The following is a 26056-nucleotide window of genomic DNA, read 5'->3' as shown; positions in this document are numbered from 1 at the left end:
GGTAAGGGAGCCACCCAGTGGCCAAATGGGAAAGTACAATTGAAAGTATTTAGGAAGAGGCAGAAGACAGAAGACAGAGCTGGGCAATACAGGTCAGGAGAGGCTAATACCATGAAGAGTAGATGGGGGTAAGGCTGCTGGGTACCCGGTACATGTGGAGATTTAATACAAATTCTAAACTGTAATAAATGTCTAGGTTTTAGTTACAATACACCTTCTCAGCTTAGAAGAGAGGTCAGACATACTTTCACTGATGTATTGGATGGAGGGGATTTTGAGAAAAGGACAACAGCTTCCTTTAGGTTGTAGATTTGATAGTTTACTTTGTGTTGGGAGGTCCTTGCAGAATAGACAGGTAGAATACAAAGGCCTTATAGCAGGATAGGAGTTAAAAAGCTAGGTGGGTTAGGGAGAGAAGAAGGTAGCAGATTAAAAACTGGACAGTGAATAGATTATAACACTAAACATTAAACACAATTGAGGTAGAGAGGCAGATAAACAATAATGAACACACCTTACACATGCATCCCTACATAGTAAGCTACAAATTACAAAGAAGATTGGTGCTCTGTAACAGCTAAACGCTAGTATGACATCTATAATCTGCATCAGATTCAAATCATGTAGGGTAGATTAGAGCACTTTCTTTTAGTAGACACTAGTATAAACCAGACTGGAAGGAATAAACAGTATCAAAAAAGTAACCTTGAAATAAATTGACAGCTTCTTATAGCAAACACTAGTAAAGATTAGACTACAAGTAATAAAACAGTATCAAAACAGTAACATATTCTATGGATCATGAGTAGAATATAAGATAGTTAACATGGACCTAGTGGTGTTGAGCAAGCTAGGTTAAGCAGTTTACTACAACAAATGAAAATCTTTACTTTTGACTATGCACTTGTGATAAGATTTAAACTAGCCTGAAACAGGGAGTACTTCCAATACACAAACTGCAGACACTCACCAGTAAAAACAGACAGCAATAGGCCAATGGGTGTAATTTGTAAAGGGTAATTAGTTGATGGGGCAATTCTAAATAGGGGGATACTGTCAACCTTTCAGCAAGAGAGCTGTTTCTTAGGCCAGGTGGAAACGGGGAAGAGGGCACAGCTTCTTATAAGCAGGGTTAGCTTACGCTGCTGCCTCTTAATTAAAGGGTAAAAGTAGCTAAGGAAAAGTGTAAAGAATGTGGCTGCATTTTACTGCATTTTTAGCTGGTCTTCCAGAAAGTATATCAGGTTTCAAAATAGACCTAGTACAGTATGTCCAGGCAGCGTTGTGCCAGTCTACACTTACAAATGTGCTGTTTTCAGTGGCAGAAGCTACAGATAATGTTATCAGTAGCAGAGACTACCAATGGAGGTGCCCACTACATGATATGCACTATCGTAAATGCACAGCTGGTTTACAGCTGACATAACACACCAAGTAGGCAGGGTTAAGTTGCACTTCAATACTATTGCCTGTAGGGGTGAGGTAACTAAAGAAGGTAAAAGTATGCTGTAACAGTCAGCAACTTACGGGAGTTTGAGCATCCCTTCTAAAGTTAGTTCATCAGGGGACAAATGAAAATAATCCTGAAACAGCGTGCCCAAGTGGTGTTATGCCCTTCTGAAAAGCTAAGTCTTAGGATTGATAACTGGAAACGCTAAGCCTTAGAACTGATAATTTGAGTACAATAAGGTTTCCAAGAGTGGTTTGTTGTAGCAAATATTCTCAGGCATATATGCACAGCTGACTAGAAGCTAGATAGGGCTTGTAGTAGCACAGCGTGCTTGAGATAAAGTATGTGGTGTACATACAGCCACGTGGAGGGGAGCAGTATGAGGTAGTTTTATCAAAGAACGAAATATACTGCCCGGGAAACTAACATTTAACCAAGGATTCAAATCAAAAAGCTCGTTAAACTGTGTAATTTAAGTTTGCCCTGATGAAAACATGAAGGTATATATACTGTTGGATACATAATTTTTGTTTTAACAACGTGTATCTAAAACCCAGTGGTTGCTCAAATCACCTTTGTGGGAATTTCAAAACAGTGGGTAGTACAGTTGCTAAGCTCTACAAAATAGTAAGTGTATAGTCGCCAATAGAGCGACTAATTAATCTGGAAAATATTGGCTACTGAATAAAGCAGAATGAAACACAGGGTAGCAAGATTGGAAGCATTCTTTGTAGGATTTAAACTATGTAAAGCTATACTCTTTTGCACTGAGCAATCAACAAACTCAGAAAAAACAACACTTACAGCTCATGAAAAACAAATGTACAGAAACAAGCTTAGTTAACAAGTACAGTACATAAAAACACTGCAGTAGGTATCTAGCAAAGAAATGATCATCAGTACAGTCATATAGAATACTTACATTGAAAGAGGCAGACCCACTGGGCCAGGGGAACACAGCAGCCAGGAGGGGAGTAAGCCTAATAAAGATGGCGCCGCGTTAGACAATCCACCTTTATGCTATGAGGGTCATGATATGAGGTAAGAAGGAGGGGTAAAGGACAGGTGAAAAACAGGGATACTAGGGTGGGGCTTACCCCAAGTAAGCGTGCTACCAAGGGAGGAGCATCTAGTACATGCAGGAGTAACGAATAAAGTGTGGAAGGGGAGCATGATATAGCAATAGTAACCAAAAGACAGCAGGAGAGAGGAGAGCAGAGGTCAGGCAGGAGGGAAGATGGTGTCTTAGAAGTAGAAGTAGGGTGTAAGGGAGAAATATAGAGGAAAAAAGTGAGGAACAGTGACAGGAACAATCAATGAAATAGCTGAATACAGTCCTAGGTAAGAGTGGAGTGCTAGAATATATATATATATATATATATATATATATATATATATATATATATATACACAATATCATTGACTAAAAGTCTGTAGGAGGAGACTGAGGAAAGGAGAAAAGGACTACAGCAAGTACAGATAACTGGAAAGACAGAACAGTATTACAGAGTGGTTAAGGAGATAGAGGTAAGGAATTATTTCGAAGCCTAAAGGAGCCTAGGGAAGGGAGCCACCCAGTGGCCAAATGCGAAAGTACAATTGAAAGTATTTAGGAAGAGGCAGAAGACAGCGGACAGAGCTGGGCAATACAGGTCAGGAGAGGCTAATACCATGAAGGGTAAATGGGGGTAAGGCTGCTGGGTACCTGGTGCAGGTGGAGATTTAATACAAATTCTAAACTGTAATAAATGTCTAGGTTTTAGTTACAATACAACTTCTCAGCTTAGAAGAGAGGTCAGACATACTTTCACTGATGTATTGGATGGAGGGATTTTAAGAAAAGGACAACAGCTTCCTTTAGGTTGTAGATTTGATAGTTGACTTTGTGTTGGAAGGTCCTTGCAGGATAGACAGGTAGAATACAAAGGCCTTATAGCAGGATAGGAGTTAAAAAGATTGAAAGAAGCAGACCCACCGGGCCAGGGGAACACCATATATTTGATCTATGACACATTTCGTCTGCAAAATGTAAAATACCTTTCTTGAAGTACACAAATAATTAACAAAGAGTTTTACCATTTTAGTCTTCAGTCAAGAATAAAGCGTCAGGATGTGCAAAGTATTGATATGTTCCATAAACAGCACTGGGAAACTACTTACTCAAAGTTTTCAGATCAGACTCCCAGAACAAAGAAAACTATATTATTTTGTGTCTTTTCTTATCAATTTCTTTCATGTAGAACTCTGTCATTACAACATTTTTAACAAATCAATGTATTTTTAATTATTTTATGCCCTCGTGATTCTCACTTAGAGCTTCACATAAACACGTTTTAAAACACAGACCATCTAGTCTAAGAATCTTATCCTTTGACCTTGCAACATTTAGTACCAGTACATATTGTCTTACAGACATTCTTGCAGTGATGCATCCCCCAGCCTGAGAAGGCCAGAGCTTACAAAAGATTTCTGACACATTGTTTTTCTTTCTTTCCTGCATTAACATTCTGAAACCAGGCTCTTTTACAGATAGTAACATCCCTTAACTCCTTCAGCACTTACTTTGCCTTCGATTATCTGTCTGTACACTATAATCTGCTAATAAACAGAATCAGTTGTCGGGCACGTGAAATATAAGGCTACAACTTATGTGAAACTATATTTTGCATAATCTATATAGCATTATGTTTTAACATAAACGTATTATAAACATTTTATTTGACTTATTTGTGAAGAAACTGCAAGTTAATATGCATTTTGTAAAGAATAATCATGAGAAGATATATTTTTCCATAACACCTTTAACAAAAAAATGACTGAATCACATTAGATAGAAAAGTGTTTACGGCTTCAGTAAATCACTTCTAGTGTGGCTTTCGATTATTGGAAGCACAACATAAATTAGTGTGGCTCAGTATTTGTACTGTGCTAATACCCACTATTATACTGCGTTTCTAGCTCTAGCAGTGTGTGTTTATGCACAAGCAGTGATTTAGGCATTTTCTGTTTTCTCCATGCCTGCGTGACTATGGAATTAGTATATTTAAGTAACAGAATGTGGGTCTGTGGGAGGCTGTATATGTTATTTTATATGTAATGTGATTCTACTATGTTTAGATTAAATGTAGATTAGATGATTTTTTTAGATATTTTTTAATTAGACGAAAAGTGCCTTAGATAAAAAGTAATAGACGTGTGTGTGTGTGTGTGTGTGTGTGTGTGTGTGTGTGTGCGCGTAATTATGGCTCAATTCATTTAAAGCACATTTCATCTAAACCACAAATCAGTGAAACATATTTCTTTGAAAATGTGACATACATTAAATATATATCTGAAGGATTTTATCCCCCACAATCCCCTAATATGAATGCATTAAGTTCACAGGCAAACCACCATGCAGAAAATAGATCACTCCCCAAACATTGAATCATTGCTACCATGCATACACACACACACACACACACACACACACACACACACACACACACACACACACACACACACATACATATGCACACACACATACATAAACGTGCGCACACATGCAGACAGACACACACACACACAAATGTCTATACACAGAGGTACAGCTTAACAGTGTGCATTAATAACAAGGTACCAGTACTGAGCAGCACTAATTTATATTGCAATTCACATCCTCCCGAACCCACCAACAGTAATTTTATGCAGGCTTACACAGTTTAATGTCACTTTTGATGAAATGTATATAGATTTATTTATATATATATATATATATATATATATATATATATATATATATATATATATATATATATACATTCATAGGTGCCATTGGTTTGGTTGCAGGGTGCATTTATCTAATTTCACTGTTTTTGGTAATTTTCATCTGTGGTGAAGTAATTAAGTTATGTATACAGTCAAACTTCAAGAGTTCAGCTGCAGTATACTTCAGGAGTTTTCCTCTTTCTTTGCAGTCATGTAACCATGGAATTAGTATATTTAATTTCTGGGATGTGGGAGCCAAACCCTCATGTTGGGGGGGGGGGGGTTAAAGCCCTATACGTAAAAGCAACAGTTTTAGTTGTTTTAGGTGATCACAAATTTCTTTTTTGTATAGATGATCGTAATCACTAATTAATTTGTTTGACATCTTTTCTGTCAATATAAGTTCATTGGCAATTAAAGTAAATATACTTATTTATGGACATTGGGGTATAGGGGATGCAGTGGGAGAGCTGAGGGCTTAGCTTCCTGGGTTTGTTTGTTTGTGTGTGTGTGTGTGTGTGTGTGTGTGTTTCTTTTTTTTAATGAAACATTTCATCAGTGTAATTGTAATTTATTGAAGAGATGTAGCTTGAAGTAGGGCTTCTGTGGTATTATGTTATGTACATATTTGTATAGTGATGCATTCCCCAATAAAAAAAAAAAAATGAGTGCCGAACATTTTTGTCAGTATTACGCTCTACTGTGTGCTGAATTAATTAAACATCAGAATACTGAGGAATGGCTTTGTATAGGGTATGTCCTTTGTTTTACAGTAAGTACAGTGGATATAGAAAATGTGCACACCCCTGTTAAAATGCCAGGTTTTTGTGATATATAAAAAAAAATGAGACCACAATAAATCATTTCAAAACTTTTCCCACCTTTAATGTGACCTATAACCTGTAAAATTCAGTTGAAAAACAAACAAATCTGTTAGGGGAAAAAATATAAAAAATAAAACATGTACAATAAGCTGGTTGCATAAGTGTGCACACCCTTAAACTAATACTTTGTTGAAGCACCTTTTGATTTAATTACAGGATTCAGTCTTCTAGGAGTCTATCAGCATGGCACATCTTGACTTGGCAATATTTGCCCCTCTTCCTTGCAAAAGCGCTCCAAATCTGTCAGATTGTGAGGGCATCTCTTGTGCACAGCCCTCTTCAGGTCACCCCACAGATTTTCTATTGGATTTATGTCTATGCTCTGGCTGGGCCATTCCAAAACTTTAATTTTCTTCTGGTGAAGCCATTATTTTGTTCATTTGGATGTATGCTTGGGGCCATTGCTGTATTGAAAGGTGAAATTCCTCTTCATCTTCAGCTTTCTAGCAGACACCTGAAGGTTTGGAGCCAAAAGTGACTGGTATTTGGAAATGTTCGTAATTCCCTCCACCTTGACTGAAGCCCCAGTTCCAGCTGAAGAAAAGCAACCCCAAAGCATGATACTACCACCACCATGCTTCACCATGGGGATGGTGTTCTTTTGGTGATGCAAAGTGTTGTTTTTGTGCCAAACGTACCTTTTGGAATTGTGGCCACAAAGTTTAGCCTTGGTCTCATCAGACCATAACACATTTTCCCACATGCTTTTGGGAGACTTGATGTATTGTTTTGTAAATTTTAGCTGGGCCTGGATATTTTTCTGTGTAAGAAAAGGCTTCCTTCTTGCAACCCTACCCCATAGCCCAGACATATGGCGAATACAAAAGATTGTTGTCACATATAGTACCCAACCAGTACTTACTTGCCAAAAATTCCTGCAACTCCTTCAGTGTTGCTGTAGGTCTCTTAGCAGCCTCCATGACCAGTTTTTGTCTTGACTTTTCAACAATTTTGGAAGGACGTCCAGTTCTTTGCAACATCAATGTTGTCCCATATTTTCTCCACTTTTTGATGACTGTCTTCACTGTGTTTCATGATATATCCAATGCTGTGGAAATTTTTTTGTACCCTTCTCCTGACTGATACCTTTCAACAATGAGATTCCTTTGATGCTTTGTAAGCTCTCTGCAAACCATGGTTTTTGCTGCAGCAGACAACTTATTTATTATTTTTATTTATTTATTTACATTTGTTGACCGGGAATGTCTGACTGGATGCAGGTCCATTTTCAGTGGAGGCCCAGGGAGAAAAGCTCCACAAATTAAAATATTACAGACATAGTTACAGATGAAGAATTCTAGCAATTAAAATATTACAAACAAAGTTACAGATGAAGAACATAAGTACATTCAGTAGATAAGTAGCATCTGTTCCATCCACGAAGTCATAGCAGATATTAACAATTGTTACAATAAGAAGTTACTGCCATACAATAAGTAGATAGACATGGAAGTATCAGAGCTTGCTGTAATCAAAGGTAGTTTGTGGGGTGGAAGAGAGGTAGAGGGTAGATGGAGTGCGAGAAGTTAGAGGGGAGAGTTACAAGGGCATAGCCAGCATGTTTTTAGGTGCGCTTTAAGTAAAGCTTTGAAGTGGGCGCATAATGGTACAGAGGTTATTGTGGTGGGGGTGTTCCATAATTTGGCTATAAATGTCAGGAAAATCCTACTAGGACAGCTGAACTTTATTTGGGGTTAATCAGAGTCTTTTTAATTGATGGCAGGTATGTATCCAAGAAAACTGTAATTAAATCAAAAGGTGCTTCAACCAAGTATTAGTTTAAGGGTGTGCACACTTATGCAACCAGTTTATTGTATGTTTTTTTATTTTTTATATTTATTCCCCTAACAGATTTGTTTGTTTTTCAATTGAATTGTACAGGTTATAGATCACATTAAATGTGGGAAAACTTTTGAAATGATTTATTGTGGTCTAATTTCTTTTTTATATCTCAAAAACCTGACATTTTAACAGGGGTGTGCACACTTTTTATATCCACTGTAGATGTGTACGATAAGGCCAAATCTTTCAGCGATTCCAAAAGTTTTGACATTTGTAATGGTAGGAAGAGATTGTATATGAGTGTTTGCAAGTAAGAGTTAGATATCAGTGTTTGCAGGTAAGGATTACATGCGAGTGTTTGCAGGTAAGGACTAGATGTGAGTGTTTACAGGTAAGGACTACATGCGAGTGTTTGCAGGTAAGGATTACATGCGAGTGTTTGCAGGTAAGGACTAGATGTGAGTGTTTACAGGTAAGGACTAGATGTGAGTGTTTACAGGTAAGGACTACATGCGAGTGTTTGCAGGTAAGGATTACATGCGAGTGTTTGCAGGTAAGGACTAGATGTGAGTGTTTACAGGTAAGGATTACATGCGAGTGTTTGCAGGTAAGGATTACATGTGAGTGTTTGCAGGTAAGGATTACATGCGAGTGTTTGCAGGTAAGGAAAAATGTGAATGTTTACAGGTCAGGGTTAGATGTGAATGCTTGCTATGGTAAGTAAATACTTGGCCAAATGCAAACAAAACTCGTGCCAAGGTAAGAAAACCCAGCAAGGTGGCTGCACCCTCCACACTCCCTAACTAAATATAACAACTCCAGGATCGCACTACAGTGGAGAAAGGGGCATGCTGGACAAGAGTTTACTTACCCTACTAAACAGCCAACATTTGAGGCTCCATGGTTTCATGATTGTGGTCTCTGCATTGTGAAAGTCGATCTGGGAGACAAGTTTTAGAAGTAACCCCATATATATATATATATATATATATATATATATATATATATATATATATATATATATATATATATATATTATTTACAATTTCAGTCTTTTGGGATTTATATTTTCTGCTTGATGTTTTATGTGTGTGTGTGTATGTGTGTACGTGCATGCACACACGCTGTTATGTGCATATTTGTATACAGCTACCTTCTACATGATCAACAGGCAATCTGTTTGAATGTATTTTGTAATGGTTACAGTCATCAAACAGAATATGGTTCATATAAATTATAGAAATACTTTAAAGCAACAGGCTTCAGTTACACCACATTCATAATAAAAGTATATTGTATATTATACTAGATTTGTCAAACAACATCTGACCCTAAGAAACCAATAAGATGTGCACTAATATGGAACTGTAACCCCCTTCTTCCAGCACAGGACTTATGGTAATGCTAGTTTTGGAAGTTTACTGGGTTGAGGTTTTCTGGGGGGGGGGGGTTTCATCATTTTTATCAACAAGTCTTTCAAGTGCAAAAACATACATATATTGTATCTGTTATGATCAAGATATCAGTTCATTCCATTTTGGATACATCACATTCAAAGTGGGATAAATACAAATATAGATTCATAGATTCATAGATTAGTATTAGACTAACTGCTCTTGCGAGCCATTTTAATATAAGAAAATGAAATGTGCTATCATGAAACCTATCAAAATATAAAAACAGAATTGTAATAATTCTGAGTTGTAACAGGTGGTGAGTGTTGTGTTTATATAATTAAGCATTTACCAAACTCTACGTGCATTTTTAGACATATGCCATCACTTTACCTGCATATTCAGTCACCGTAGCTCATCCTCATTCATGCTATAAGAGAAAAAATACAGAAATGCACACTGAAAATACAGAGATATAATCCATAAAAACACCACATACAGATTAAACAAACACATGAAAATGAAACGCAGCAAAGAATACAGCCAAACAGAAGAACATATTTATTGGTAAAATGATAAAAAAAGTTAGCTAAAAATGCAAATTTAAGCTATAAACTTGACAGATATTAACATAACTCTTACTTCTGGAACACAACAAATCCACTGGATACACCACACAGAGGAGACCACGATTATGAAGAGCTTCTTTATTGTAAGACAAAACCACACAAGCGCTTTCACGTAGGTATACTACGCTTCTTCAGGTGTAATAAAGCATAAAAATGGACACCCTTATATACAGAAATTTTTGGCGCTCAAAACTCTCTAATTACAAGCCTAATAGAATAATTGTAACAAGCATATTAGGCTGTCTTAAAGAGACAACATTAATAACCACATGCGAAACATATAAGAAATCATTAAAACTTTAAAATTGACACAAAAAGATGCAGTGCATAAAATGCGCATATGGCAGCTTGAAAATACTGTATTGTAACAGAAAAACGGCAACCTTGAGCGTGAAACTGACACTGCACACCTAAATCAATGTATAACTGAACTGTTCATGCTCATAATCAAAGTGTGGGCTGGAGCCCAAAATACTTGTTAAACCAAAACGATATCACCAACAAAGATGAACTGTGTATATTGATTCTAGGACAGGAGTCGCTGAGCTAAATTTATACAGAACCTCTAGTTGTAACACATATAATAGGTAAAAAGAGCCAATAGAACAACAGCTCCCAATAAAAATAATATAATATTGTATGTACACAAACAGCATTGCAAAAACAATGTCAGGCTCAAATTCCCATGTAAAAACTGTTCATTAAAGTAACCGCTTCGTATAATACCTGCTGACGGATATAGAGCTAAACAACTAACACTAACAAGTTAGTACAACCTTCTAAACAACAAAACATCAAGAAACGCTGATCTGAACCTCGATTATGAGATATCTAAAACTAAAAACAACATTACCATTCAGAGGTTAAAACTGAAAACCATCATCGCGTTCAGAATCAGCTCGGTGATAATCCTATGTTTTGTAAACAGTGCAAGTATAGGCTGTCGTGACATCAGAGACTGGTCCAACAAAAAAACCCATCCTACCAACAACAGCGACTGCCGGATGAGGCAGCAAAAGCCATACCTACAAGAGGTTCAAGCCTAAAAATAAATGTAATAAAAATTTGGCCAAAGTGTAAGAGGCTGTGCATACTATCAACAGCTAACAACTACCAGTACCATACTGTCGGACTGCTAAAAGTGACAGCCATCTAACTGTCAGAATCCTAGCAAAATACTAATAAAAGAATTAAAACTGAAACAGTCAAAACAAGGGCTTTGACTACTAGAGAGCCCAACTGAGAATAAAAACCAAAAAGGTTTAACCGAGACATGTTAAAGGAATTATTCCGATAAAAAAGGGTACCAGGCAAAGAAGCAAAAAGTAACATAGTGAATCAAATCAAAGTATGTGTGTACGTGCATGCACACACGCTGTTATGTGCATATTTGTATACAGCTACCTTCTACATGATCAACAGGCAATCTGTTTGAATGTATTTTGTAATGGTTACAGTCATCAAACAGAATATGGTTCATACAAATTATAGAAATACTTTAAAGCAACAGGCTTCAGTTACACCACATTCATAATAAAAGTATATTGTATATTATACTAGATTTGTCAAACAACATCTGACCCTAAGAAACCAATAAGATGTGCACTAATATGGAACTGTAACCCCCTTCTTCCAGCACAGGACTTATGGTAATGCTAGTTTTGGAAGTTTACTGGGTTGAGGTTTTCTGGGGGGGGGGGGTTTCATCATTTTTATCAACAAGTCTTTCAAGTGCAAAAACATACATATATTGTATCTGTTATGATCAGGATATCAGTTCATTCCATTTTGGATACATCACATTCAAAGTGGGATAAATACAAATATAGATTCATAGATTCATAGATTAGTATTAGACTAACTGCTCTTGCGAGCCATTTTAATATAAGAAAATGAAATGTGCTATCATGAAACCTATCAAAATATAAAAACAGAATTGTAATAATTCTGAGTTGTAACAGGTGGTGAGTGTTGTGTTTATATAATTAAGCATTTACCAAACTCTACGTGCATTTTTAGACATATGCCATCACTTTACCTGCATATTCAGTCACCGTAGCTCATCCTCATTCATGCTATAAGAGAAAAAATACAGAAATGCACACTGAAAATACAGAGATATAATCCATAAAAACACCACATACAGATTAAACAAACACATGAAAATGAAACGCAGCAAAGAATACAACCAAACAGAAGAACATATTTATTGGTAAAATGATAAAAAAAGTTAGCTAAAAATGCAAATTTAAGCTATAAACTTGACAGATATTAACATAACTCTTACTTCATTACTAAAATAATACTACAAACACTGCATAAACTTTAATCATGATTAAAACATACCTCAGAACTAAAATAGGAAATCATCTAGCTATTAAACCCCTTCATAAAATTATGTTATTTATGTAAAGTGTTATTGAATAGACAAACTACACATTTACCAGATCTTTTTGACATGAATGGAAAACAGTAATAAAAAAAAAATCACTAAATGGAGCACACACATTTCTACTTGCTGGTGATTTAACCTAAATATCTTGTGTTTTAGGATTAGGGAGCACATAAGACTGAAACTATAATATATGATATTTCATTTATTACACAGTAAACTCCCTCCTGACTTATTTCATACACACACACACACTTGCATGCAAAAACACACACACACACACACACACACACACACACACACACACACACACATATATTTTTTATATTTTTGTCTTCAGCTTTAAAGTTGTAGAGTTGTCTGTTTAGAGAACTACAGAGGGTGCCATATCAGCCCATGGCAAAGGTGAAGAATGTTTTATTTCATTCTCTGAATTTTGCTGGTTGTGGTAACTGAAGTTCATTTGTAATTGGATTATTAAATCACCAGAATAAGCAGTGTAGAACAGATTCTGGAAATGGCAGTCACTGACGCTGTAGGAATTGTCACAGTAGTCAAATTAATAGCCCAACCAAGGTCCACACCATTGATAAAACTTGTCAACAATGAAGACAACCTTAAGGAATATTAAGTGCGTCTTGAAAGAAGAGCCAACCTACAGGTGTGGAGTTTGTCCTGCTGAGCTAGGGTTTGGGCTGAATACTTCACAAGGGAAACCCCTCTGTGCTGTTATAGACATACCTACTACAGACTATAAAGATGTTGAGAAAATAAATTTCTTTAGCAAGAGTGAGGACTGCTTCCAAGATGTAAGCCCATAGGAGCAAAACTATATGAGTATAAATATTAAAAATACAGCACATTGTATAGTATCAATTAAACCCAAAAGGTCTCAATAGGAAGGAGACAATGATGGACACACCTGTAACAGACAGGTCTAAAAAGGCTATTTTGGCAAATATTAAGAAGTGGATGTTTCAATAAAGCCCCAAGATGCTATGAACTTTGTGATATTAGTTGTACTTTGAAAATGTATTTAAAGATTCCTCTCAAAAAACACTAAAGAGAGGAAAGTAGACTGTGTCTACTATTCTTTGCTTCAACTTTGGCAAACACAGGCACATTGGTAAATAATGTAATAAAGAAAGTAAGTTGCAGACTCCTGTACAGATAGGTAGGAAACTGGAAGGCATTAAGAGACAATGGAATGTGATAAGATTATGACTGAACATTGGTGGACAAGGTCATGCTTTGTTACTGCCCTTCAGCTAAGCTAATAAGGTGCTCCATAAAAGTAAATTGGTAGGAGCTTCAAAAGCTATTTAACTCAAGTAGTGTAATTACATTAGTGATACAGTATGTATGTAAAGGGAAAGTCTACTCATTGAGACTTATTGAGGTCATTTGTACCCAGTGGGAAAAAATACGCTAACCAGTTATCCAGGTGCAGAACCACTTTGAAAAAGTGCTACACACAGTAGACATGGTGCCCTGTCTTCCCCATGATTTCATTACTGGAAAATATTTTCCATTCTTTAATGACTTCTAGAATAAGGGTGTCTGTGGCCTGTTGGAGGGGGGATTACACAAAAAGATCCAGGGTAGTCCCATTTGCAGGGGCAGAACTGAGACAATTTGTTTGCTTTTAACATACAGATACTTCTTCCAGCCTAGAGATCAATAAAAGCAGAAACTGTATCTGGTATGACCATGAGTTAGGGGACCTAGGAAGATTAAAGTGCACATCAACTTATCTGCAGAAGTGGAGGACCTCTGCCTTTTCATGACAGAGGTCCTTAGTAGAAGGAGACAAGTACCTGGATAAGAGCAGGGTCCCAAGAGTCCCAATCTGAGGTGGAATTACAGGACAGGATAAAAATAGACAATAACCCTCATAGTGGCAGTCAGAGAGGGAGAGGGAGAGGTAGAAAGTGAGTTTGACAGAGAGAGAGAGAGAGAGAGAGAGTGAGTTAACAGACAAATGGTATGGTAAAAAGAGTCCCTTAGGGCATTGGAATAGTTATTAATCCATGCAGAAGAGTACAATACAGACATCCTACTTCTTTCCTTTAGTAGCTGAGGATGCGAGACTTCTAACTCTAAAAACACAGAGGTTGATGGGGATCCCATTCTCTATTGCTTCCAGGTAAGCCAGGTAATTATTATGAGGGCCCAGTGAGATAACAAGACTCTAAGTTACGCTAGGGAAAGCATAATCGAGTTTGTGGAAGCTTTTTCTGTTGGGCCTCCACTGGTTTTACCCTTACTTAGAAATGCAAAATGACCTGAGATACAGGTCAGCAAAGCTGAGAGAGGAGGTTATATAACAATTATTGATGCCCGGGCCATTTAGGCATGTGTTCATGAAAATGACCCGTATTTATGTACTAGAGGCCAGTAGAGAATTGACAAAACTAAAGTGAGGGTCCTTGCCAGAATTTATTGACCAGGCATCCTAAAAGAGATTAAATATTAATCTGCCAGCTGTTCTGAAACCCAAAGCATGGCCATGATCCTGGGATTTAGGGGTCTTTGATTACCGTGCCCATTCATCCCCTGAGGCTATTCCTTCAGGAAGGTCAGCTCCAGAGTAATTGTGAAAGGATCAGTATTATTATTCACCCAAGTATGGATACCCACCTTAATTGACCAAGACATACCCTTTATGTCCAAAAACATATGACAACTCTGCAATATTTTTGAGTGAAACAACCAAAAACCTCAGTTTACCCCCCCCTCCCCCAAGCAGATTGTTTTGTGGAATGGTTTAACGGGACCTTAAAATTAATGCTAAGAAAGGTCCTTGAGAAAAACAAGAAAAACTGTAACCGTTTTTATCCTATTCAGTCCCCATGGCACTCCATTCACCATCCAAAGGTTGAAGGATCAAGTGCTAAAACCTCACCAGCTCTATGCTGTAACCTATTTAGACAAGGTGGTAATGTTGTTGGGGGTATAGGACTCATACCTTGCTAAACTCCAAGGTGGTAATGTAGTTAGGGGACTGGGACTCACACCTTCCTAAAGTTCAAGGTGGTAATGCACTTGGGGGATTAGAACTCACACCTTCCTAAAGTTCAAGGTGGTAATGCCTTTGGGGGTCTGGAGCTCACACCTTCCTAAAGTCCAAGGTGGTAATGCACTTGGGTGAATGGGACTTACACCTTCCTAAAGTCCAAGGTGGTAATGCACTTGGGTGAATGGGACTTACACCTTCCTAAAGTCCAAGGTGGTAATGCACTTGGGTGAATGGGACTTACACCTTCCTAAAGTCTAAGGTGGTAATGCAGCTGGCTTTCTGGGACTCACATCTTCCTAAGGTCCAAGGTGGTAATGTCGCTGGGGGACTGGGACTCGCACCTTCCTAAACTCCAAGGTGGTAATGCAGTTGGGGGTCTGGAGCTCACACCTTCCTAAAGTCCAAGGTGGTAATGCACTTGGGTGAATGGGACTTACACCTTCCTAAACTCCAAGGTGGTAATGCACTTGGGAGACTGGGACTCACACCTTCCTAAAGTCCAAGGCAGTTATGGACTCATTGAGGCAGACCAGGCTTTCTGCATATGCACCAAAATGTTAAATTGGAATACCTCAAGTGAGATAACCTGTTACATAATTTGGAGGGACTAATCAAGCCCTTAAAATTTGATGCAAACACAAATATTGCTTTATATTGTCCTACAACCAAACTACAGTTTTGCAAAAAGTAGGCTGAATATGATTCATACTGAAAACTTTATTCATTGACAACCATTTTTATCGAAATTACATGAACCCTTTAATGCCCAGCATCAGATATTTATTTGACGATATATGAATTCATTGGGGAATGCAGGGAATGTATTGGTTTCTGATAGTCCTATTTCTTTTATTCATTATAGCTCAGACTTGCTTATCAAGCTATTGATCTAGGATGATCTTAAGAAGCCTAGCCCTACATTCCCACGGTAATTATTAGCGCTTATATTTATAAGTGACTCTCAAAAGACAGTCTGCACAAATATCTGTTGGGTACTAACATGTTTCCCCTGTCCATGAAGAGCCATCATTGCTAAACCAGTGCTGAATTTGAGGTTATCCATCAATTGTTGCACTTGAACAGAGAAGCAGAAGCGTTGTCACCCTATTTATTCAAACATAACTTACCGTCAGCATTATTAATTCAGGTATATACTCCAGTTAACCTTCTTACCTTTGGATTTTTTAGTACAGGTATATACCCCAGTTGGCATTCTTACCTTCAGATTTATTAATTCAGCATTGCATAAGTGGACTGTTTGGCTACACTCTAGATTCACAAGGTCTTTAAACTCATCTGATGTCCATAAGCCTTAAGGCATCTGCGCATTACCCCAATTAACAACTAAACCAAAAGTAAAAAGGTCACACAGACAAACTAATTTACTTTTTGTTTTAGTTGTTTGTTAGGATATTATACAGGCACCTTAATGGTTATGGACATCAGCTGGGTGTAAATACTCTGTGTTGCTGGAGTATAGCCAAACTGTCCACTTATACTGTGTTAATGAGGTCATAAGAAGGCTGAAATGTGCATTGCCACAGCTAGTGGCATTTGGCTTTGTTGGCCTGAATCTGTCCACAAAGACTTAAAAAGGAAAAAGTCATGGACATTCAGAAGCCATTTGGCTGAAATACTTGATGTCCTTAAGAGGTCATTAGCATATTTCCTATGGGACTGTATTACAGGAGGTTTAAGGTATCACACAGTGAAACCTCTAGCTTGGCTAGGTTTTTTCTTGTAGTTTTTATGTATTAATCCAGGTATATACTTCAGTTAACATTCTTACCTTCAACTTTATTAAGTCAGGTACATATTCCATTTAATATTCTTGCCTTCAGCTTTATTAATTCAGATATATACCACACTTAGTATTCTTAGCTTTAGATTTATTAAGTCAGGAATATACTCCAGTTAACATTCTTACCTTCAGCTTTATTAATTCAGGTATATACCCAAGTTAACCTTCTTACTTATAACTTTATTAACTCAGGCATATACCCCAAGTTGGCATTGTTACCTTCAGATTAATTAATTCAGGTATATACACAAGTTAACATTCTTACTGTTGGCTTTATTAATCCATGAGTATACTCTAGTTAGCATTTATACATTCAGCTTTATTAATTCAGGTATATACCCCATTAACATTCATCAGGTATGTACTCCAGTTGTATGAGTACCTCCAGTTTTATTAATTTAGGTATATATTCCAGTTAACATTCTTAACTTCAGCTTAACTTGGTCATATAGCCCAGTTATCTTTCTTATCTTCAACTTTATTAATCCAGGTATGTACTCCAGTTAACATTCTTGCCTTCTCCTTTATTAATTCAGGTATACACCCCAGTAAACATTCTAACCTTCAGCTTTATTAACTCAGGTATATACTCCAGTTAACATTTATACCTTCAGCTTTATTAATTCAATTATATATTCTAGTTAACACTCTTACCTTCAGCTTTATTAATCCAGGCATATACTCCGTTAAACCTTCTTACCTTCAGCTTTATTAATTCAGGTATATACTCCAGTAAGACTGTTCTTGCTTTGTGTACATGGTTTACTTTTAGCAACAGTATTTTATTTTCACAAATTAGAGGTCATCCTTGACATTGCTAGCTTTGTTAATGCAGGTATATATTCCTTTTGATTTAATTATGCATGACTTGCAATTTAATTATATTTTATTGTATGACTTATCACTGTATAAGGTGATGTTAGCATACCAGTTATTAAAGCCCTGCCCATTTTTCTACTATTACTAAACCCTTTCTCTTTTAAATTCTGGTCTTTCTAAATCCCACATATTCCTTGGTAAAAGTGGTTTATTTTATTTAAACGAGAAAGGTATGCAAAACAAGTAAGTCCAAAGTATCTACTGCATTTCTTGATTGTTTCTGTAGACTTGCACATCGGTGAAATCAGGGCCAGCCGGGTCCATTTGTCCTTTCTGCCCTCAGGCTCACTTTACTCCCCTACCCCCATTCCCACCCACCTCATTCTTCATTACCTTTATACCTATCCTAGCCACTCTCATGTACTAATTAGCCAATTAAACTCCATAAGATCACCAACCAATTAGTCAACCAGTGCATTCTAAAGTACACTCTCCTCTCTTATTTCCCTACTATTGCAAAAACCTGCTAGTGAAATACCTACCACATAGCTTTTACCCTTCACCTTTCCCTGCAATCCTAATAATCATTTCTAAAGAAAAATGCAAACATCTGCAAAACTTCCTAAAATTTTCATTCTTCTTAGCACACTCCTCCTTACATTGACCAAACTCACCTCCTTCATAAAATAAAACTGGACTTAAACCAAAACTCCCACTCTTACCACAACACACCACAACAAAGTTATTCTAACATCTCATCATCACTATTCAATTGCGATCATGTACACACCATTAAATGCAAAGTTCGCTCCATTGCTAACAACAAAATAAAGACCTTTTCTCTCAACTTTCCAAAATTCTATCTCAAAACTTACTACCCAACCCTCATAATATGTCACTCACTGCTATATCAAAGTGGCAATATTTTCCCCCAATCTTGGGCCTTCCCTCCTATTATCTTCTAACATAAAACCCACCACAACCCCAAATGCACCATGCTCCACTAGAAACATATTTTTGACAACAATAAATATATGTAGCATTTGCAACAAGCTCACATGATTCCATACCTGGCTACAGCAATACTACCCAGACATCATAGCCATCACCAAACCTGGCTCAAGCCACATATATCAGACATAGAAATAGTCACAACAGCTTACAATATACTACAAAAAGACAGGCTTCTAAAGAAAGGTGTTAGGGTAGTACTAGTCTATCACAACCCATTAACTATTACACCTTTCCCAAAAACCATACAATCCTTTAACAATCTGGAAACAGTTATAGAGTACTACAAATAAATGACAAAAAAAAAAAAAACAGATTTACATTGCTCACATATATATTCTACTGAGGCTAAATATCCCCATCCTTGAAGATTTCCTCTCCTGGACAGCACACGATATATCCTCGAAACTATAATACTAGGGGATACAAACATAAATTGGAAAAACCTAGAATTAAACTCCCCAACAAATAGCATTAATATCTACAAATACATACAACTTATCACATGGCCCACCAGAGTACAAAATAAACAACCTGAAACAACCCACTACTGGATCCTTTTATCACATCCACACAAATTCACTAACTTAGGCTTCCTCCCCGATTTCCTTAGTGATCATCTGCTTGCTTTCACATATAGAACCCAAACCCAGGTAACAAAACCCCATATGTACAAAACAACCAGAAACCTTACTAAGTTCAACCCATCAATGTTTAACACCATTCTAAAAGCACTATACAACTAGATGAAGCTGTTAAGTATTTTAATAAAATCTTTCTAGATACCATTAACTCCCTTGACCCTACACAAACAAAAAGAATCAAAATTAGCCATGCTCCATGGTTAACTAAACCAACAAAACCACTACTTTTAGCTAGGGATAGAGACTGGAAAGTCTGGCACAGTAACAAGACACTGAAAAATGAATCTAACTTTAAACAACTCAGTACCAAGCCAAAAACTAGTGATCAATGGCAAAAAAAATTTCTCAAAACAACAATCCATCCATAAAAACAACCCCAATAATTTTCTGAAATCTGTATCCTTTCTCCTCAATCCCAGAACCACTTAAAATCCATCTCCATCCCCTGACATGACCCTGCAACATATCCCACACTTTCAACTCCGACGTTATTGCTACTGTCCTTAAACTCATTCCTGAACCCCCTACAAACTCAAATCCATACGTCACCAATAATACAAATATCAGCAAACAACCATTCAAACTTCTTCCAATCATTCGCATCCCATGAAACTACCACTAAAGCAACACCAGAAACCCATAGTTTCTCCCTAAAATCTGTTTCCACCTCTCTAATTCTATAACTTAAAAAAAAACCTGAAACCCTGTTCCCTATCCGCTGACAACCTCCCCCCAGAATACTCGAAAATCGCTACTGACACAATTGTATATCGCATCAGTATTCTAATAAACTGAGCCATCTCTGAAGGAACCATCCTACAAATCTGGAAAAAATTCCATTATAACTCCACTCCATAAAGGTGGTAATACAAATGACATTACTAACTATAGACTGATATCTATTCTTTCTCCTTTCTTCAACTACTCAACCACCTCATAGACAACAACTTCGTTGCCCCAACACAGCATGTTTTTTGCCCATTCCATAGCACTATCACTGCCCTCCTCCCCTTCACAGACACTGTGAACAAGGCTTTAGATGCAAGCCTAATAACTTCAGTACTCCTTTTGAACTTATCAAAGGCATTCAACATAGTTTCAGATGCCCAATTACTTCAACTGTCAGAAATAGGCTGCTCCCTACATATGCTGTTCTGGTTTGCTAACTAGTTATATAACAGACAGCAATCAGTGAAATGGCAGAGCAAACAATTTACCTATCTGCTAAATAAAATAGGAGTACTCCAAGGGTCCATCCTTGGACCACTGCTCTTTAATATTTTCATAAAAAATTTACATCCAGTGTCCCCTCAAATATATCCTCCTCCAAAAATACAATTTTATCCTCCTACAAAAGCTTTCAATACCTCCTAAAAATAGCCCAAAAAGCATTTGAATCCATAGAAACCTAGCTTAACGAGTCTCAATTACTTCTAAATGTAAAAAAAAACTAAACTCCTCATTTTCTCTGCCAAACTAACCTCATATGACTTTAAAATTTACTCCGAAGATAAAATGGCAATTCAGGTTGTTCATTCTGCAAAACTACTTGGTATAACAATAGACGATAAACTCTCCTATGAGCAACACATTCTTAACACTATAAAAAGAATTCACTTTAAACTAGGTAAACTCTGCAGGCATCAAAAGTACATGGATGGACCCACAAAAATCAAGCTGGCGAAGTCTTCACTACTTCCTTCCCTCTTTCACAGTACTCCCATCTTCACAAACCTTCACTCCTCCCTCTTTAATAAACTACAATGCTGCTACTGCAAAATTTGCCTCCAGCTTGCAACACCATACCCATCATTGACAAGCTATCAAAATGCTTAATTGGTATAAATTCTCCCAATACCTCAGTTACACCCAACTAACTATGGCTAACGAGCTAGTATATAACCCAGAGAAATTCCTTGCTCTACTGTCAGCCCTTCAACCCTATACCCCCTCTAGAAATTTACAGTCCACAAATAAACAACTTCTGATCATATCAAAACCAAACAAAACAGCAGGACAAAGGCAGTACTCATATTCCACAACTAAATTATGAAAAGTCTTTCTTTCTAAAATTCCATAACTACCTATCTTCTGTAATCTCATGTTGTTATTTTATTCATTGTGGAGCTTTTCTCCCTAGGCCTCCACTGAAAATGGGTTTCTGACCCAGTGGGCTTTGCTAGTCAACAAATGTCAATAAAGAAATAAATAATCAGTAAATAGATTTTCATCGATGATGGCAAAATCTTTTTTGGTGAAACCGTGATTTGTGTGACTGTGGGACAATCAGTTGCCATATGCATTTGAACTGAATTTTTAAGAGCTTGGGATGTACATGTGTTTTCTCTGTGCTCCATTCGGGCTACATGCAAATTAATTTCCTCTTTTGTGACACACACACACATACACACACACACACACACACACACACACACACACACAACACAGAACATATCAGTTTTCTTTTGAAAATCATATTACATTATGAGGAATAACAGCAGCGGGGAATAGAAATTGATTTAATTTTGTCTATCCTGCTTTCTTGTCTCACAGCTGGGAAACTGACATATAAGGTACAGCCTGAACAAAAGGTAGTAGCAGTACAGGTGTCCGAGTTTCTGGAAAACCATGACTATCATGTCCGTTTGTGCCATAAGTGGTTCACTTGTGAAAATTCTGGAACTATTGCATTGGTAGGTATTTATTTTCATCTTTCTGCTTTTTATATAATTTTATTTATTACAGTGCATTTTATGTATATTTTAATCAGAGATTTACTCCTTTGTTTATGCTACATAACACATTCAATGCAAATGTAGAAAAGGAAGAGCTGTTATTGACTGTTTTTAGTGTATTGATAATTATGCTGATTAACTCACTTTATGCAGAAAAATGGGCGGAGTCATTTTACAGTGCAGATGGCATCAGCCTGCACATGTGTACAGGTTATGATTACATGAGAGAAAGACTTTACTGCTTCAGCTCTAATGTATGGCTAATCAGAAATCCACCCTTGGTCTGGTGCCTACCAGTGTAATGGACACAGGCAGTCAGTAAAGGATCCCTATATAAATCAGATTTGAGGGTTCCATTTGGGTTACATGGCTAGACTTACAAAGGCCTTAGTGGTCATTAGCCTAGTGTATACCTATGAAACTATGAAGATTAATAGGAGAATCTTAAGTAGGTTTGATTGGGAAGATCAGATGAATGAGCAATCAACAGTACAATACCATCTAAGCAATAAAGGCCCTTTCACCAAAAGCTCCATTTGCACTTCTCTTTGTGCAATGTGTCCCAAAGTAGTTGACAATTTAATCACACTGACCACATATTTACTATTTAAAAGGACCATTCTACTTAAGAATCAACTTTTACAAATCTTGTTCTAAAGGAACATGTTTTGCGTGCAATGGATAACCTGAAATATTTTAATTAAGGATTTGTACCTATACATAAGTGGATGGCAATGTGCCGTATATTTCATTTATTTAGGTAGAAATTTGATACTTCCTTAGCTTCTGTTTATAAACATTTCACAAATGTTCAATTATTCTTTATTCAATTTTATATATATATATATATATATATATATATATATATATATATATATATATATATATATATAATTTCCTTCAGAGAATACAACTTGCTTCCCTCAGTCTATTCCTTATTCTTCAAAAGTTCAAGTTTATTCAGAGCATTTTTTTTTTGTCTAAGATATTTTTTTCTCTGCTAATTCTTATTAACTGTATTATTCTGCTGTGTACTAGCTGTTAGTAATTCGGCTATTTCTCCCCACATCCACAAAACAGAACAGGGTTTTCTTTAGCTGGATTACACAACAAACCAGTTTATCTTCAGATGTGAAATGCTTTTCTTTATCCTACTTAAAAATAATGTGTCTGAACCTGCTATTAAAATCTACCTCATCTATTACTCTTTAAAAGATATGTTTTACCATTGCTTGGCTTACAAGGCATCCACAAACCCCACATTTATGAATCTCCTGCATATTCATAAGTCAAACAGTGCCAGAAATACAAGGTCTAAGGACCTGAATTTTGTCTGCGATGTAAACAAAAGAGAGACAGATATGTGTCCCAGAGACTGCCCCTCCTATGGAACAGGCTTGCCATCCATGTGAAGCTGGGTTTGTCAATTACCCATTTTATGTGCAACCTAGACCAATGGATGAGGTATAGGACATTTACACTGGGCCTGGACACCTATGTTCCTTATGCAAAAATGTAGAATATTAATGCATGTCCCTCAATGTCCTATTTGGAGACAAAGCATCATTATTCTTTTGAGAAAACTTGGCTAGGCTCAGAAAGGCCCCCCTGGGTCATTAGCCTAGTAACAATCTATGAATCTGTGATATTCAGATGTGCTCCCTATTATTTCTTATTAACTTTCTTTTCTAGCTTTACTTGCTAATTATTTTGACTTATTTGACTAATCCAGCTTTATTGTGTTTTTTTTTTTTTAATTCATGTAGTCTTAGTTTTAGGATTGTTACCCATTTACTAATTTTCTAGATTATTTATGAATTCACTTTATCTTATATATATTTTTGTTAATCTGTTTGCCTCCCTGTACCACCTCACTAATGTGTGCTAACCCAAACACTAACCCTGCCCCTAACCCTTACCCTAATTCTTACCTATGAAAAACACTTTCTGTAACACTAGCACTACAAAAGGCAGGCTGAGACACCTAACTCACGCATCAACACATGTGCACAACACTAAATCTAGTGCATACTTAACACTTACTGTAGATCAGAGTGCAAGTGATGTGCACTGGATCTTTAAGAAGCATGTCAAGGCTTTACGTGCACATATAAAATCTCCAACACGTGCACTCTAGAGGGCCACTTTGTAAGAGCAGTCGCAGTGATAGCATACATGAATGCAGTTGTTGGTTTGTATATAAGTTAAAGTTAGTAACCTTAAATAATTATGTGTTTGTATAAAATAAAGCTACTTGAACAGAACCCACTAAGGCTCTTCTATTGTATCCAAAGTGGGACAGCGACATGGTGTCAGAACTGGGATGGAAGAGAATAAAGCCCAGAGCCATGAGGTGCAGAGATGACAGTAAATGTAAAACTGAGAGAAAAGACCATAAACAGAGCTGAAAAAGAATCAAAGGAAATGAGAAGCACCACAAAGGAGCATTACAAGGGCACAAACCGTACTATTAAGTAAAAGGAAGGCAGGAAACATCTGTTAACTGAAGAGAAATGTTTAAAACAAATGTGTTCGGTGAAACAAGTAACAGTAAAGCAAAATGAGCATGTTTAAAGATAAAATGAGCATGTGTAAAGCAAAATGGGTGTGTTTCAAGCAAAACTGGGTGTGTTTAGAGTACGATGAGCACAAGAAAAGTACACTGGGCGTGAACAGGGCGTATACGAGCAAAACAAATATAATAAGGGAAAAAGGGCACATTAAGCAAAAATAAGGCAAGGTGACTGCATGTGTTTTGACAAAGTGCTATGTTTTGACATAACTACGACTTTGTATTGTATCAAGGGAATAACTAAAGTTATTCGATGTATCTCAAAGTGTGTAAAAGTGCTTACAGTGTGTGCTTATTACTGTGCATGTATTTTGAAAAATGTATTCTATGCAAAGTGCAACTATTTCATGAAATATAGTCAATGTATAGCCATTTTGAAAAGTTTCTTGTGCTGGTTGTGTCTATTCGCAAACTGCCACCATTGCAAAGTATTTCTTGCACTGTAGAGAATTGTCTAGCAAGATACCACCATTTTGGGAACAATTCAGTGTGCTGTATGCAGTTATTCACAAAGTGCAATTACTTTGAAAAGTTATCGAGTTTAAGGCAAGAGATGTCCGATTTATTCACATTGTTCAGTTATTTGGTATATTTCTTACACTAAGATGTGATTTCTTGCAAAAGATGACATTACAAAAGTATTACAGTGCCTGAGAGTTATTCAGTCGGGTCTATATTATATCCTCGAATGCTTAAAAAAGCGAATGCTGATTGATCAAACTTATTTTCGCAAAACTGCAAAATATCGAAGCAGCAGAAACTCATTTTTTTTCCTAGGGAAAGAATTTGGTTGTCCGTTTCTGTTGCTTTGGTATTTTCAGTGTTATGGTGGAAAGTTACCAGTCGGATTCAGGTAAGTGTGCGATTGTGTGGATGTGAGTGTTAGGGTGATTTAGGTGAGTTAGGGTTAGGGCTCAGGTTAGGTGTGTGTGCGATTGAGTGGACATGAGGGTTAGGGTGGATTTAAGTGAGTTAGGGTTAGGGAGCGGGTGAGGTGAGTATGCGATAGTGACGGACCTTAGGGTTAGGGTTTGGGTTAAGGTAAGTGGGTAGTTAGTGGTGTGTGCATAGTTTAGTGTAGGGTTAGGTATCAGATTTTAGATGTATGTGTGTGGATTTCTGTTTGTTTGGTGTGCTTGTGTAGTATGTATGTGTTTTGGATCAGCGATTTTTTTCC

General features: G+C 36.9%; 1 protein-coding gene across 1 annotated transcript in view; it reads left to right on the top strand.

The window, feature by feature from the left end:
* IL17REL (interleukin 17 receptor E like) overlaps positions 1 to 26056 on the top strand; it is an 877228-nt gene that overhangs the window by 288323 nt on the left and 562849 nt on the right. Inside the window, exon 7 of the mRNA XM_044088776.1 lies at positions 22126 to 22265. Coding sequence (XP_043944711.1) covers positions 22126 to 22265 — 140 coding nt within the window. The remainder of the gene's footprint in view (positions 1 to 22125; positions 22266 to 26056) is intronic.

This window comes from Protopterus annectens, chromosome 11.part0 (genome assembly GCF_019279795.1).
Source record: "Protopterus annectens isolate FY-2018-M chromosome 11.part0, PAN1.0, whole genome shotgun sequence".
Lineage (NCBI taxonomy): Eukaryota > Metazoa > Chordata > Ceratodontiformes > Protopteridae > Protopterus > Protopterus annectens.
Note: the sequence above shows the minus strand (reverse complement) of the source record. Positions and strands in the feature narration are given on the sequence as shown.